The sequence below is a fragment of the Panthera uncia genome (genome assembly GCF_023721935.1).
Source record: "Panthera uncia isolate 11264 chromosome C1 unlocalized genomic scaffold, Puncia_PCG_1.0 HiC_scaffold_3, whole genome shotgun sequence".
NCBI classification, from domain to species: Eukaryota; Metazoa; Chordata; class Mammalia; order Carnivora; family Felidae; genus Panthera; species Panthera uncia.
Window position 1 is genome coordinate 34,187,715 of NW_026057584.1, and position 16,135 is coordinate 34,203,849.

General features: G+C 34.8%; 1 protein-coding gene across 8 annotated transcripts in view; it reads left to right on the forward strand.

Moving 5' to 3' along the window:
• Positions 1-16,135, forward strand: part of TRAK2 (trafficking kinesin protein 2) — a 66,339-nt gene that overhangs the window by 31,471 nt on the left and 18,733 nt on the right. For 7 of the 8 annotated variants that reach the window (XM_049615187.1, XM_049615188.1, XM_049615189.1 and 4 more), the window contains 7 exons: positions 1,826-2,020; positions 9,426-9,502; positions 11,222-11,338; positions 12,366-12,575; positions 13,455-13,533; positions 15,001-15,131; positions 15,811-15,885. In XM_049615187.1, the coding sequence (XP_049471144.1) occupies positions 1,826-2,020; positions 9,426-9,502; positions 11,222-11,338; positions 12,366-12,575; positions 13,455-13,533; positions 15,001-15,131; positions 15,811-15,885 (884 nt within the window). Of the gene's footprint in view, positions 1-275; positions 304-1,825; positions 2,021-9,425; positions 9,503-11,221; positions 11,339-12,365; positions 12,576-13,454; positions 13,534-15,000; positions 15,132-15,810; positions 15,886-16,135 lie in introns of those variants that run through there. The other variant, XM_049615194.1, reaches the window with a different exon arrangement.

Here is a 16,135-nt window from a genome sequence, read left to right on the forward strand (position 1 = left end):
GAGCTAAAATCGAGTCGGATGCTTAACTGACTGAGCCACCCAGGTGACCCATGTGTACTCATTTTTAAAATTACCTCTTGCAAGTAGGGAATTGGTAACCTTAAATTTTCATTAGAATTCAATAATAATTAGAATTCATAAATAATTCATTAGAATTTCATTAGTACATATTAAAAGACAATTTCTAGGAAATAATGGCTCTATTAATGAATGCTAAATTTTGTTCTTCATTTCCATTATACCCCTGAATTGCCTACAAGCCGTTTTTAGGTCTGCATGTATTTATAGTCAACTTCTTTTCCTGTGAGTATTACACTATCTGTATGTGATATATTTATGGCAGGAAAAAATTGGATAATCGCATGGAATTTGTAGTAATAAAATTTGGTTGTATTTTTAAGGCTTTTAAAGAGATATGCTAAGGGTTGAGAGCTTCTTTAGAACCATATTTAAAGTTAAATGTACCTCATCTATGTGATAATATATCTCATCTTTGTGATTATGAAGTCACTGCTTGTCCTGGGTAAAGAGGGGTATGTGAATGGGGTATGTGATATTGTTAACTTCCTCATATTTGATTTATTAAACTGTTATTGTTAAGGTCAAGTTGTAGAAATTTACTCTTTTAAGATGTTTTCTTAAAACGAACTTTGTTGTTTTTTGCCAGAGTTAGAATATGTTTCTTTATACTACCCACAAAGGAAATATCAGATCTCTTTATAAAGTGTGAGGGTTGATATGACATCCTGTGTTTTCTCTATTTTAAGCATGTTAAAAGGGATGAGTTTACTTTTTTGGTAAACTGCTAAATTTGGCAAGTGTTAAATGATGGGCCGTATTTGGAACAGGAAGCCAGGAGCAAACACAGAATAAAGGCAGAGAAGCCAAGTGTGTTCAGAGATGTATATGCAGGAAGTAGCTAGAGGTGTGTGGGTGAGAGAGTAGTGATGTGAAAGGTATTCAGGACTTCAAATGTAGTACATCTTTAAAATAAAAATGGTAAAGTACTTATTCCAGTACTAGTGCTAGAACACTGCTGAAATGTTAATATTACTGGTTAACATTTAGCCAATAAATGTTTATTTTTTATGTCTAACTGCTGTGAGAATATACTGAAATATAGTTTTTCTAAAGTTTAAAGAATACTCCCACAGAGTTTAAATTCTGTTATTAAAGAACATGTCATTTTATTCCTTTTGAACTAGCTATTTTCTGGTGGTTGTTTTGTGTTGCCTTTTTCTCCCAAGTATATAATTTATTTGAGGTCAGATCTCTTTTAAGCAACACTAAATAGAATGATAAGGAGGAAATATGAAATGTGTCCAAACTCATTTAAAATTTTAAAAACATAGTTATATTCACCAAGCAATATATATATATATGTATCTTTCTTGAACTGTCTGGGTTTTTTTTTAATTGATCTATTTAAATTTAAGTTAGTTAACATACAATGTAGTAGAGGTTTCAGGAGTAGAACCCAGTGATTCATCACTTACATGTAACACTCAGTGCTCATTACAAGTACCCTCACTAATGCCCATCCCCCTACCCAGCTCCCCTCCAGCAACCCAGGCAGTATATTTTTAAATAGACTATAATTAAAATTCATGGTATTATTTTTGCTATAGAAGTTTTCATATTAAAAAAAGCTAGAGAATGACCAACTATATAGTACCAGCATATATTAGTAAAAATCATTGGAGAAATTATCCCGACTAGTGTTTCTGTGGTTATCCTACTTTTGGAAACTAATTTCACTGATATTTTCTCTATAACTAGTAAATTGGAATATTTTGGATTCATTTACATGGAATCTCCTCTTTAGATGTCTGCTCCAATGAGGATCTCCCTGAAGTTGAGCTGGTAAGTCTGCTAGAAGAACAGCTACCCCAGTATAAGCTAAGAGTGGACTCTCTATTTCTATATGAAAATGAAGACTGGACTCGGTCCCCACACCAGCAGCAGCATGCATCTGATGCCCTCTCTCCAGTCCTTGCTGAAGAGACTTTCCATTATATGAGTGAGTATTTTTTAGCCTTTTAGACTTTGTCCATTGAAATAAAGATGATAAGTATCTTGGTGTTGACTTTTAAAAAGTTTTAAAAGTCATTTAAAAGCATTTAAAAAGTCATTTAAAAGCATTTAAAAAGCATTTAAAAGCATTCCTAGCCATTGTTCATTGTGTACCTACTTGAACTCAAACTGATTTAACAACACAAAGAGATGATTCTGTGTTATGTCTGAATGTAGGTTTGTCATTCTTTACAACTCTGAGTGTCTGTGGTTGCAAGCATACTCAGATATTTCCATTTCTTCTTTCTTTTATTTGATACTGTTCTCAGACTGAGTAGAAAAAGGAACTTAAAAAAAGTAGTTGAAATTTTAATTTAAAATTTTAAAATTCCTTTATATCTCAAAGCATTTATTATATCAGTAGTTTGATATACTGAGCCATCAGCTTTTTGACTTTATATTTCCTGTTAAACACAGTCATAGAAACTGTGTCAGTCATTAAGAAGCATAGTTTTTGGATACATAAGTAGTTTTAATAATTAAAGTATGAAGACCTTTTTGCTTTTGACTTCATTCCAAACATCTGCTTTCAGGTTGAGCTGACTTTTTTTTATTCATTCACTATAAAAATATATGCATAGTAGCTGTTGGATATATAAGAAAAGTGTATAAGTTCAACATTGATATAATTGATAAATTATATTGATATAAATTGATAAAATTGTTTTCATTTGAGTTACATATGACATTGCATCAGTTCCTACACATTTTCCCAGTGAGTGCTTCAGTGTTTTTAATGATTGTTGTGAAATGCTCATTTTTCATAATAATTTTTTTAGTAATCATTTTTATAGTAATCATTAACTTGCTTTTAGTAGTTTTCCTAGAACCAGGTTACGTACCACTCAGGAAAAAAATTATAAACATTGTTTAAACTTGAAATGGAATATCAAGAAACTCAAAACTATTTCTTCCTCAACAATTCTTATAAGTAGCTGACTATTAAAGTTCTTAAGGTTTTCTTAACTTTCAAGTTTGAGAAGTTGTTTGCGAATTTCTGAAAAGTACTTATTTTTTATTTCCATTTCTCTTTGTTCCATACATTTTTAGATTTGTGAGAAAATTTCAAACTGGAATTTCATCAGGATAAATTTAGTTTTTGTCACTATTTTGATAAAGTGGCACAGAAAGTGCCCCTTTGTTTACTTTTTCTTTGTCATATATGCCACAAGAGGATGGAACTGTAGCTAGAAAGCTGTCTTAAATCACGATTTAACGGAGTTACTTTTAGAGAGAATGTTAAATAAAAATAAATTTTGGAAAATAAATGATAATCAAATTCTAAAATACTTGGGTTTTCAGGACTTTATACAAAGCAAACCATAGTATTCAAGGGAGCAGCTTAAAACTCGAGATTAATAGGATGGTACAGATTCCCTTATTCTAAATGTACTATTTTCACTTCAGCAATTTGAAAATTGGACTATATGATATACTTAAGGTCATGAAGCAAATAAGCTATGATTATAATTGGTCCACTAATACTTTATCTCTGTACTGTAATTTCACTGTTATTTTAAAAGTATCAATTCTTTGGGTTAATAGTTCGTTCAAATATAAATAAACTTCATTATGAATTTGTATGTTATGAATATAAAAGATAAGTGATTTACTTCATTTAGCAAATTGACCAATGTTTTAAAAAGCAAGATATAAAACATTCTCTGACCCTTTCTAGCAGTTTTCTGTCCCTTTAAGATATCAAGATCCATGGCTCTGAATAATTGTTATGTACCCTGACAGGCCATTCTAGGGTTTAGCTCCTTGGTGCTACTCCAGCCCCTTCTAATCCATACTTCCCTCACATGCCAGTAGATACTTGTGTTCATTAAAATGAATTTTAACAACTAATAAAAAAGAGGTGGCCCAGGCAGAGAAACTTCCGTAACACAAAGAAATTGAAAGAGCTGTGAGAAGAAAAATAAATTCAGAGGGAAACATGGGCAGGATTTGGGGTTGTGAGCCTACCTCACGTGGATGAAAGGATACTGGTTGTTCTCTGAAGCCCCCACCAAACCAGGAAGAGATTGTTTACTTTTAAAATAGAACACTTGGGAGCAATGTGTGGGTCCAAGAAATGATTCCATCCTACTCCCTGCCATATATAAAGTTTAAGATACAGAATATTTTGCATGCAGAACAGGTCATTTCAGGATTTTCTTAACTTTATTAAGAGAGAGACCCAGAGTGAGCTGTGGAGCAAGCAGTGAAGTCAGAGCACATCATAACAGAAAGTACCATTTGTTCATGTTAAGGCTAAAAATAGAAACCTGATCTGCCTTTCAGAGTATTTTTTATTTGGGAATAAGGGATCATCTGTACCACTTTCTAATGTGTAAGAAAAAGGGTTGGCGGAAATGATTAGCTTTATAAGTTTTATTTAAGAGATCAACATCACTTGGGAACTTGTTAGAAATGCAAATTCTTGGGCTCCTACCCCATATCTACAGAACCAGAAATTCTAGGACTGGGCATGGCAGTCTGTGTTTTAAAAGTCCTGGTAGTGCTGATGCACACGCAGATTTGAGAGCCACCAGTATAAAGCATTGTCAACCAAAGCTATGTGGCCATTTCACAGTGATGTTAATTGGAGGATTTAAGGAATTAGGGAGGTTGTACAATTTTGTAGAGAAAGAAGGTTGTAGAAATAATTACTTCTGGCTGGCAAGTTATACTTTTCCTCAAGGTCTGCCCTCAAAAATTATTAATCTGGGGCGCCTAGCTAGCTCAGTTGGAGGAGCATGAGACTCTTGATCTCAGGGTCATGAGTTCGAGCCCCATTTGGGCTGTAGAGATTACTTAAATAAATAAAACTTAAAAAAAAATAAAGTACAGAACTTAAAAAAAAATGACTATACTGTCAGGAAATGAAATATAACTGATAATGTTCAGGAAGCATTAACCATAAGTCAGATAATGGAAGTTAGCAGATTTATATTTACTCTCAACCAGTTCCACAAAATAATTAACTCATATGCCTCAAGACATCGAGTATTATCCATGGAAGAATTGAGAAAATTGTCTCACTCAAATCATTATCAGTAGGGCTTAATTCTCACCTGGAACCCTGTTGAGAAAGGCTGTCGTAGGTGGTACATATCATCAGATGCCTTCTTTTTGTCCTCAGTTCTTTTGAAGGCAGTTTTTTGTATTGCAGAAATATTATCTGTAGTATACACCAAGAGCAGCAGTTGTTTATTTGGGGTTAAAACTGTAAGACCTGTCTGTACTTATCAGGAGCTCTGCAGCTTTTACTATGCCATGTGGGAGGTGTGTATTTCATTTTTGCTTTTTGTTGTTTTGTTTTAGGGTTTTTGCTGTGAGAGGGTTGGAGAGATTAGAAGTCTAGTTAGTTAGTTAGTTAGTTAGTTAGTTATGGGAGAGAGAGAACATGAACAGAGGAAAAGGGTAGAGGGACAGAGAGAGAGAATCCCAAGCAGGCTCTACGTTCAGCACGGAGCCTAATGCAGGGCTCAATCCCACAACACTCGGATCATGACCTGAGCCGAAATCAAGAGTCGGATGCTCAACTGACTGAGCCACCAAGGGACCCCTAGGAGTCTTTTTGAATTTCAGTAATTGTGGTAAAAACTTTAGACCTTGAAAAGGAACATTGACAGAAATATCAAGCACCATCTCATATAAATTACAGAGATATCGAAATAGATTAACATTGGCCCTTCTCATCCTGAAAAATGTGAGATTGGGTGGTTGATGTGAAATTATGCAGAATTAGAACTTAAAGTAAGGATTGGTAAAGGACTTATGTATATTCCCCCTCCAGTATTTTTTTCAGGAATGTTAAATTCTCCAAATATTATACCAAAAATGTTGAATGTTAATTAACTTTTATAAAACCAAGTTGCAAGACTGTTCATTAAAAACGTTTATCATCCCCACTAATGTATAATTTTTTTTAGAGAGAGTTAGGAATTTCATGTCTGGAAAAAAGGAACATTGCTAATTTTTGTACCACATAATATTTTTATTTTAACAGCTGAGAACTGAAGGGAAAATAAGATTTAATAGGATTGATTATAATAAAATCAGTCATCTTGGCTCTGCATTTTCAGTCGAAGAATTGCAGTGAAGATTTAGTCTATCACTTTGGAAACATTTAGTTGCATTGCCTAAATGCCAAGAGTAAACTTAAGAGCTTTGCCCTACTTTTGGAATCTTCCCAAGTGGCATAGCTACCAGGAGTACTGTGTTAAAGAAGACAAGACAAAACTGATAAGGCCGCAGAGAGGAATTCATTGTGTTTCTGTATGCTTTGTGACTGACATCAGTTGAGCTGCTCTGTGTAATTGAGGTGGCCCAGCCTTTGGGACTCGGTAGTGTATATAGACTGTTTCACATAAAACAAAAATTGGTGGGGCGCCTGGGTGGCTCAGTCAGCTAAGCGTCTGCCTTTGGTTCATGTCATGATCTCATGGTTCGTGAGTTTGAGTCCTGCATCTGGCTCTCTGCTGTCTGTGCAGCGGTGCAGAGCCCACTTCGGATCCTCTGTCTCCCTCTGTCTCTGCCCCTCCCCTGCTTGCGCGCTCACTCTCTCTCTCTCTCAAAAATGAATAAATAAAAACTTTTTAAAAATCCAAAAAAATAAAAATAAAACAAAAATTGTAGAATCCTGGTTGTATTATCTAACTTCATCGCCATAATAAATATTTAGGCATTTGAAAATTCATTTTTGCTTTTTGAAACCTCTGAATAAGAGCTGCTATTTTTTTATTGCAAAGATAACATTTATCTTCTTGGAAAATTAGCAAAAGAAAGAAAACAAGAGATCAACCATAATCCCTACCCAGAGATAACCACTAATGTGTATCCTTCCAGCCTGTCTTCTATATCAATGTGTATAAGATATGCTCACGATTTAAAAACAAAATTGGGATCTGTGTTGTTTTGTAACTTGCATTCACAGATGGATACTCAGTATTTCATCAGATAAAGGCCTTCTGATCTTGGTAGGACTGTGGTAGAAACAGCAGCATGGTGCAGAGCCCATTACTGAGAATGAGCAGACCCAATTTTTTTCTTATGACCTTGTGAGATGGGAGTTGTTATCACCCCATTATTATCCTCACTATTATTAGTTTCTCCTCAGTAAAATATGTTTTATTCTATACATTTCTTTTCTGTATTATGTGTCCTTCGTTTTCTCTTCCTGTTCTTCATGTGTGACTTGTAGCTCATAGCTCTTTATTACATCCTTAACTTACTGGTTTTACTTCAGAATAAAATTACCACTTTATCTTCAACTCTGGTCAATCATATAACATAAACTATGTCATATATTGTTTAAATTAGTTTTATAAAAACTTTTTTAACTGAGTCTCTAGGATTCCTAGTTCTTGCTTGGAGTGTTACTCCTGAATTGGTAGTTTTTATTGCTAACTCCACATCAGAACACCTTTTACTTACTGTGTGTGCTGTGGGGCTCCTCTAAATCAATTAAATTAGAGTCTAGAGATAGACCTATCACCCTGGATTACATTTGGGTTTGAAATCATTGGCTAGTTTTCTGTTAATAATTTAGAGCATAGATATGGTTTGATTTTTTTCCCTTAGCTTATTATTGAGGCCAGAAGTAGAGGAGACCTCACACTGTAAGTAAATTATGAAGATTCCGTGGGCCTGTTCCCGTATCCAGTGGTTAAATTACAGAGCCAGTTTTTCTGCTTGTAAATATAAATCCTTGTGGGGTGAAAATGTTTCTATCCAGATCTTTTTAGTTTTCTATCTCATATCACTATCAATCTAGCACTTTGTTTTACTTTTACCTAAGAATAAAACTGTCATTAATAATTAAGCTCTAGGTAGTTCTCAGATTCATTTTAAGCAGTTTTGCCAGGAAGAAAAATAAAAAGCTAAAATAAAAGTAAAACATGTCTAATGGTGTCTTTTGGGCAACCTCAAGGTTAAGATGGACTAAGGAACTACAAGTGACTTAAATCATAGTATCTGCTGCCAATACAGTGCATTATTTACAGAAAATTTTAAATCAAGGCTATTTCACACATACCAGATGTGTTTAAGAGCAGTAACTGTAAACAGTAGTATAACACTTAATAGTATTTTAATACTGCTCATTACATTATCGTATTTCATTCTCCTAGTGACCTTGTGAGATGAGTGTTATTACCTCTATATTATAAATACAGAATATGAATTTTGGAAGAGTTAAGTGACTTATTCAAGTTCACTCAGATCCATAAATTCAGCACTTCTTCTTTAAAGCCTCTTATTTTTTCACACTTCAAGGCAAACTAATTGTAAAATCAGTCTAAATCAAACACAGATCTGTTTCATGTAATGCACTCCAGAATGAGAAGATCTCTCTTTTATTATAAGATCTCTTTTTATTATTATTAAGCATCATTAGCTTAAAAAAGTATCGCTTATTGGGGTGCCTGGGTGGCTCAGTTAACCATCCGACTTCGGCTCAGGTCACGATCTCACAGTTTGTGGGTTCGAGCCTCACATTGGGCTCTGTGCTGACAGCTCAGAGCCTGAAGCCTGCTCCAGATTCTGTGTCTCCCTTTCTCTTTGCCCCTCTCCTGCTTGTGCTCTGTCTCTCTCAAGAATAAAATATACATTTAAAAAAATAGTTTTTTTTAAAGGTATTGCTTATTGTGACTGTGGAATCATTGGGGTCATATTTGTCATTCTCTTTGGAGCTATAATATGCAATGTATCGACAGTTCCTGAATTTAATGCAGAATTACTGGACTTAAATTATGCAAGTAATAGTGTATTATACAGTTTATCTTATAGCAAAGGCCTAGATATGATCGAGATTATCATTAATTAAACTAAAAAGGATTATGCCTCATAACAGAACTATAAAAAGTCCTACAAGTCCTATTCCTTGTTTATTGATTTTAGCTCACATGATAGATGATCATAGATATTGAAGATAATCACATCAGAATTCTAATTAAATTCATTTGTAATAGCATAACCCCTCACTAAGTCACCCCTCAGGAACTTTAATTTAGATTAGGGTATAAAATAATTGGTGATTTAATCCATTCTTCAGGGCCACAGTCCCTAATGTGAATGGACCAAAGTTCTAATCTTATTGAGGGAGGAAGAGATAGGAAGTGGTTGCCTGATGATCATTTGATACTTTTTTAATTCATTGTATGATATATATTTTGTTTGTAATAATTGGTCTGTTTTCTGAGTGTCTATTTTCTATTTTCACATATATTTTTAATCTCCTGAATGGCACTTTTGTAAAGGCCTGGTGTGGTGGTGGTGGTCGTTGTGATCTTTCAACTATTATGAATATTTAAAATTCTCTGTTGTTTCTAAATCCTATAAACAGTTGTTTTAAACTGTCTCAGTTCTAGGCACAGACAGGGTGGAGCAGATGACCAAAACTTACAATGACATCGACATGGTTACACACCTCCTGGCAGAGGTAAGAATATATCTTTTCTTTCTCCAGTACAAAAAGCTAAAACTTGAAGATCATTTAACATCTATCAAGTTTGCACATCAAATGAAAAAGGAGGATGTCTTTGTTCTGGGTTGTTTTGTATAAGGTTGTTACAGATGGAACAGCTGGCATTCCAAAGTAGAATGGTTCCTAAAGTTTATTGTTATGATGTTGCAGAGGGTTTAATTTTTGTTCTTGCTATTATAATGATGCTGGCTTTCTTATTCTAGAAAAGCTATCAAAAAAAAAAAAAAAGTTGATGGTGTTTTGGTTTTTTTGTTTGTTTTTTGTTTTTTGTTATTTTAATAAATTCCTGTTGTTACCCTGGAGCAGAGCAGCCCATTCAAGAAGCAGCTCCATTGCAAATCAATACCAGCAGTTTGCATCATCTTCCCTTTTTTACTTTCAGTTTGGACTATTATTTGAGCTCACTTTGTCCATGACATTTTTAATATATAGTGTATCTCTTCCAAATGGTGTTCTTAGAGGTATCTCCTTATACTGCAACTTCAGTTGGTCTTGAAACTGTCTTTCTCTTTAAAGTACCCTTCTCCCCTCTCCCCCCCCCCAGCTCCCTAGAATGATTTTGTGTATGCCATTTAGCCTATATTGAAAATGAGATACATTGGGCCTTGAAAATTTGGAGATAATTCATCTACCTCTTTTCATGTATTATAGAGCAAAAGGATAGAGGCTTAATTCTATCTGTATACAGTGATTAATGTAAGTGGAACCCATGCTCGTATATAAGGTAGCTAGATGTATATTGACAGTTTTCATCCTACAGGATACAGTCCTCACCACCAACACATAGATGGGATTCCTATACCCTTGCTTAGGACAAGTAACTCTTGGTTTGCTTGGCTATTCTATAGGCCTCCCTGCATCATTACCACCAACTTCTTTAGACTCCCTTCTTTATGTTTTAGCAGAACCTGTAACCTCAAAATTTCTAGTCTGCTATCCCCTCTTTTATCTCACATTATCATTCTTGCAACAGTTGACAGTAGGGCTCTTGATTATGCTTTCTTCTAAGCCTCTGGCTCTGAATGCATAGAAGCTTTCCCATAATTGGAACTTTTTTCAACATATGTACTGTATCATTACCATGTTTAATAGACAAATGCTCAACAAATATTTGTTGGGCTTTCACTGTGTGCCAGGCCCTATCCTCATTTTCTAAAGACTGTTGATTTTTTAATTCCCCAAAATTATAAATTTAAAGGTTGCGTTTCTTGAGTAATTAATAGGGTGATCAGTAAATCTCACTTGATTTAGGGGTGCCTGGGGGGTTCAGTCAGTTGAGCATCTAACTCTTGATTTCAGTTCAGGTCATGATCCCAGGGTCGTGGGATCAAACCCCACATCGGGCTCCCTACTGGGTGTGGAATCTGCTTGGGATTCTCTCTCTCCCTCTTCCCCTCTCCCCTGCTTGCTCTCTCTAAAAAATAAAATAAATCTCACTTGATATCAAGAAGAAAAATGCCCTCTTGCATTTATTACTATGGCCGTCATCCATTTGACCAGTGTGTATTAAACACTATATGTGTGTCAAGCCCTGTGTTTATTTGTGGTATCTGGACATTAAAATGAATCTTGATGCTTTCTGGGACATTCCTTGTGAGTGAACAAAATTGCAGAATTTCTAAACTGCCATTTAAATTTTTTTTGTACTCAAAAGATGTATTGGTATTTTAACAGAGGGATCGTGATCTGGAACTAGCTGCTCGAATTGGACAAGCTCTCTTAAAACGGAACCATGTCTTGTCTGAGCAGAATGAAGCTCTGGAGGAGCAACTGGGACAAGCCTTTGATCAAGTAAGTCTTTGATCAAGTATTTATAGCATGAAATAATTAGTTACTGGACAATAGAAAAGTTTATTTTTCTGGGTGTCCCTGAAGTGATAACAATAGGTAGATAAATAACACCAGTATATGTTAACTTTGTTGTCAGCCATTGAACTAACCAGTAGAGAAATTAAATGTTATTGTACAGAGAAGTGCTCAAGTGACTCTGCCTTAGTCAGTATAAAAAAAATATGGTAGGTACTGTGTTCAGTACCTATCATACATGTGTCACCCTGCTAAGATTCTAACACTTTTTCCTCATCCCTTTGTGTAGACTTTCTGTGTGATCTTATCTTAAATTTATTTTGAAAAAATAACCCTAAATAATAGATACCCAAATGAAGCATCTTTATTCAGAAACCCAAACAAGAAGAAAAGGAAATTTTGAAAATATATTTATTTCATGCAGTAAATATTTTTTAGTGAGAACCAATTTATTATTAGCTTGAATGGTTACTTTTCAAATTTCCTTTAATTTGTTACTATCTGGTTTCATTAATATTTTATAAATGCCATTATGTTTAATAACATTTGAGCCTTTGTGTTAAAAATAGTTTCTAGAACTATTTCTAGAAGTCACGCAGATTTATACTTAAAAGCTTTAAAGTGTAAGTCTTTAGGATGAGAATTTGAAGGAGGGGTCTATTCTGACACTTGAAAGCCTCTTCAGTTTTGTTTTTAACTGTGAATATATCATTATCTTATGTGAAAATTTCCTCCTACATTCCTATTTATATAGAATATAAGAATTGGCTTTTCACCTAGTACAGAAAAAGCTGTCTTTGTGGAGTTAATGCTCTAACATTATATCTTAGGAAGTATCTGAGGTTCGTTATTCTCTTTTTAGCGCTTGTTACCTTAGTCAATAAAATCTAGCAGCTGATTTTATAATTTTATTTTATGGTGAGAAACAATTGCTCCATGAATTAAAAGCTATATTACATGTAAATAATGCAAAATAAAGAACATCTTGTAAATCAAGCCTTTTGATGTGCAGGTTAATCAACTGCAGCATGAGCTGTCCAAGAAAGATGAATTACTTCGAATTGTCTCTATTGCCTCTGAAGAGAGTGAAACTGATTCCAGCTGTTCTACACCTCTTCGGCTCAATGAGTCCTTTAGCTTATCTCAAGGTTTGTTGCAGTTGGACATGCTACAAGAAAAACTCAAGGAACTGGAAGAGGAGAATATGGTTCTTCGATCCAAGGTACATTCACCCGAATTCCCACTTTCCTGTACCTTAAAGGCTGTAAGATTTAGGTCCATGTATTGAGGTAAAATATGGCATAACTAAGGATTTGTTATTGACATTCCAATTAGGAAGTGATAGCAAAGGCGTGTGTATTTGCCTTTCATTGTCACTTAGATCCCATTCATTGACAGCTGGATAATAGCAAGCTGATAGATGAAATAGAGAAAGCCACAGCACAGAATATATGTTAGGTAGTTTACACAAATAACTAAATAATTATAACTGTGATAAGAACTATGTTGGAAGATTACAGGGTTTCCTGAACTTGTGTAATGGGGGAGAATCGAAGTCCTACTTAAATGACATTTTAGCTGAAACTAGGGATTAGCCAAGCAGAAAAGTATGGTGGAGGGGAGGCATCAGAGAGAATGAGTAGGCATGTGCAAAGATCCTGAGAGGAATGAGGGGGAGATGTTTGTCATATCCTGTCCCATATCTTTATTTTTATTTTTTTATTTTAGAGAGAGGAAGAGAGAGCACACATGAGTGGGGAAGGGACAGTAAGGAAGAGAGACAGAGAGAGAGAGAGAGAGAGAGAGAGAGAGAGAGAGAGAATCTCAAGCAGGCTCCATTCTCAGTGCAGACCCCAACACGGGGCTCAGTCTCACGATTGTGAGATCATGACCTGAGCCGAAATCAAGAGTCTGACACTTAACTGACTGAGCCACCCAGGTGCCCCCCCCCCATATCTTTATTTTAGATAAAGCTTTTTGGGTTTTATTTTTCCTTTTCAGCTGGTGAACTTTTATTCAGATGAGAATTAAAGGTTTCTTAAGTTAATACTGTAAAGTATTGGAAGATATTATCACACACTGATTTTTTTCTTTCTTGAAGGCTTGTCACATAAAGACAGAAACTATTACCTATGAAGAGAAGGAACAACAACTTGTCAATGACTGTGTTAAAGAACTTCGTATGTATTAATGCGTTTTCTTTCATAGTTTTTGGGCAATTCTTTGATGGCATTTCACCAACTCAGAAGTTAAATCAATGATTTCAGTAGAGGCATCTCAAGAAACAATTTTAAATAATTACTGACAGTCTTGGAATATCATGTTGAGCCCACAACTCTAAGCAAAATACCATATGTACTTTTAAGAAATAGTTTTATTTCACATTGCCATCACTGTTAAAGAAAGGCCTATATTTCTATCAGTTATAGCATGGTAGAGTGAAAATAGCCAAAGCTTTTATTTTGTCAATGGGGAAATAGTCCTATAAAGAATATGATTTGCCAAAGTTAGAAAACTTGTAAGTGGGAGAGCCAGGGCTTAAATGATGGCCTAAAACTTTACCTTCAATGAGTATTCATCAAGTGCCAACTATGTGTCTATGAAGGAACATATTTTGGTTTGATGTATTATTAATTAAAATAATTTTTAAAAATAAATCAGAAAAAGGTAGGCTTTACTAGAGAAAGATACATAATTTCTCTGTAAATCTATAACATTTTATGTTGAAAGAGAAGATATGATACATGATACCAATTCATCTGGGCTGTTGGTGTCAGAATGTAATACCTTAGAGTAACAGAATTTTTGAGAACCACAAAGAATTTCAGTTGAATCTTCTCCATCAGCACTTCCATTATTCACATTTTATACTTTAAAAAACAAAAAGGAAATGACTTTCCCAAGAGCTTAGATCCCAATCTCCTGCCTCCTTATAGTATCCTTTGAACTGTTATAGAGCTTCTGTCAATTTTAAAATAGTTGTATATAACACTGAGAAATAGTTTTGCCACTTGAGTTTGATGTCAGAATGTTTATATGCAAAATTTCCTTCCTGCATGGAATTCTAAAGGTTCTATTTCATGTGCCTGTCAGAATGCTAGGCTAGAAGGATTTTCAGAGGCTTTACGCAGTTTGCTAGGTATCGCAGAAAGTCTCCCTTGTACAGAAACATCTCCATAGCTTTAACAGATTGTGACTGTTGCATTTGGAATGTTCCTTTGTTAAATTTGTTAAGTTTAATTTTGTTTATGAGATTTTATTGATGTCCCTGAAGAGTTCTGAAAGACATAAATGAGATTATGCTTTGGTACTTGCAAACATATATAATTCACCTATCTCTTTTCAGCCTTCTTGTCCCTCATAAAGAAAAAGATTGAGGCAAAACTTTTAGCTTGCTTGCCTTTACAAGTCACCTCTTTTAGCTTCATTGCCTCCTATTCAGGTCTCAGTATTAGCCTATTTCAGAAGGACCTTTATTTTCCTCTACTTGGTTATCTGGGTTTATTTTTTAAATTAATGTTAAAGAAAAATCCATTCATAATATTGTCCAGTGTTTGTTACAAAGTAGGATTTAGCCTACAAGCCATAGTTTGCCAACACCTACCCTACATTTATATTAATTTTTAAGTTTTTGTTTTGTTTCCCAGGTGAAACAAATGCTCAAATGTCCAGAATGACTGAAGAATTATCTGGGAAGAGTGATGAACTGATTCGGTACCAAGAAGAGATCTCCTCTCTCTTGTCTCAAATTGTCGATCTTCAGCATAAAGTTAAAGAAGTAGGTTCATTCATTCATTCAACAGATGTTTGTTAAGCATTGGCCTCATACCGTGCACTCTGCTAAGTGCTAGATACATTAAGAAAAATAAACACACTCCCTACCCCTTTACAGTGCTTTAGTCTGATTACTGTTCTAGTCTTTCTGTGTCGTGAAATATGAATAACTACTTTCAACTTACTATTTCTCGTGGCCAGGTGGGGTTAGATTTTCCTTAGAAAGTTGTGATGTGAATTATTGACAAATGATCATTGTCCTCTGAATACCTTAATAGATTTTGTATTCTGCCCATTTTATTGCTCTCATTTGGCTTTTGAAGGGTTAGCTTTTTATAGGTCTCTAGACCATACCCCTGACAGACACTCTTAAGATGTCTTTAAAAGGGGCGCCTGGGTAGCTCAGACGGTTAAGCGTCCGACGTCATCTCAGGTTGTGATCTCGCGGTTCGTGAGTTCGAGCCCCACGTCAGGCTCTGTGCTGACAGCTCAGAGTGTGGAGCTTACTTCAGATTCTGTGTCTCCCTCTCCCTCTGCCCCTCCCCTGCTCATGGTCTGTCTCTTGCCGTCTCAATAATAAATAAATGTTAAAAAAAAAAAAAAAAAAGATGTCTTTAAAAAAAAGAGAGTGGCCTGTACTTTACATGGAAAGGCTTCACTTGTCTCTTTTAAAATGTTGTTAGCATGTGATTGAGAAGGAGGAACTGAGACTTCACCTACAAGCTTCCAAAGATGCCCAAAGACAACTGACAATGGAGGTAATCAAATCTTCCTTTATCTTGTGTAATATGGTGGGGAGAAGAATGAAGAGTTTGTTTCATCTTAATGAGTAAGAATGATTAAAGGTAATTACTGGATTTTAAATAGCAAGAGATTAAATTATGAGATCTAAGAAGTAAAGCAATTTAAAAATTCTGTCCCTAAAACTAATAACATGACATCTTTCTTGATTAACAGATGTAAGATTCTGTAGGAATATGTGACCCTTTTACCAGTTTACCTTAACCT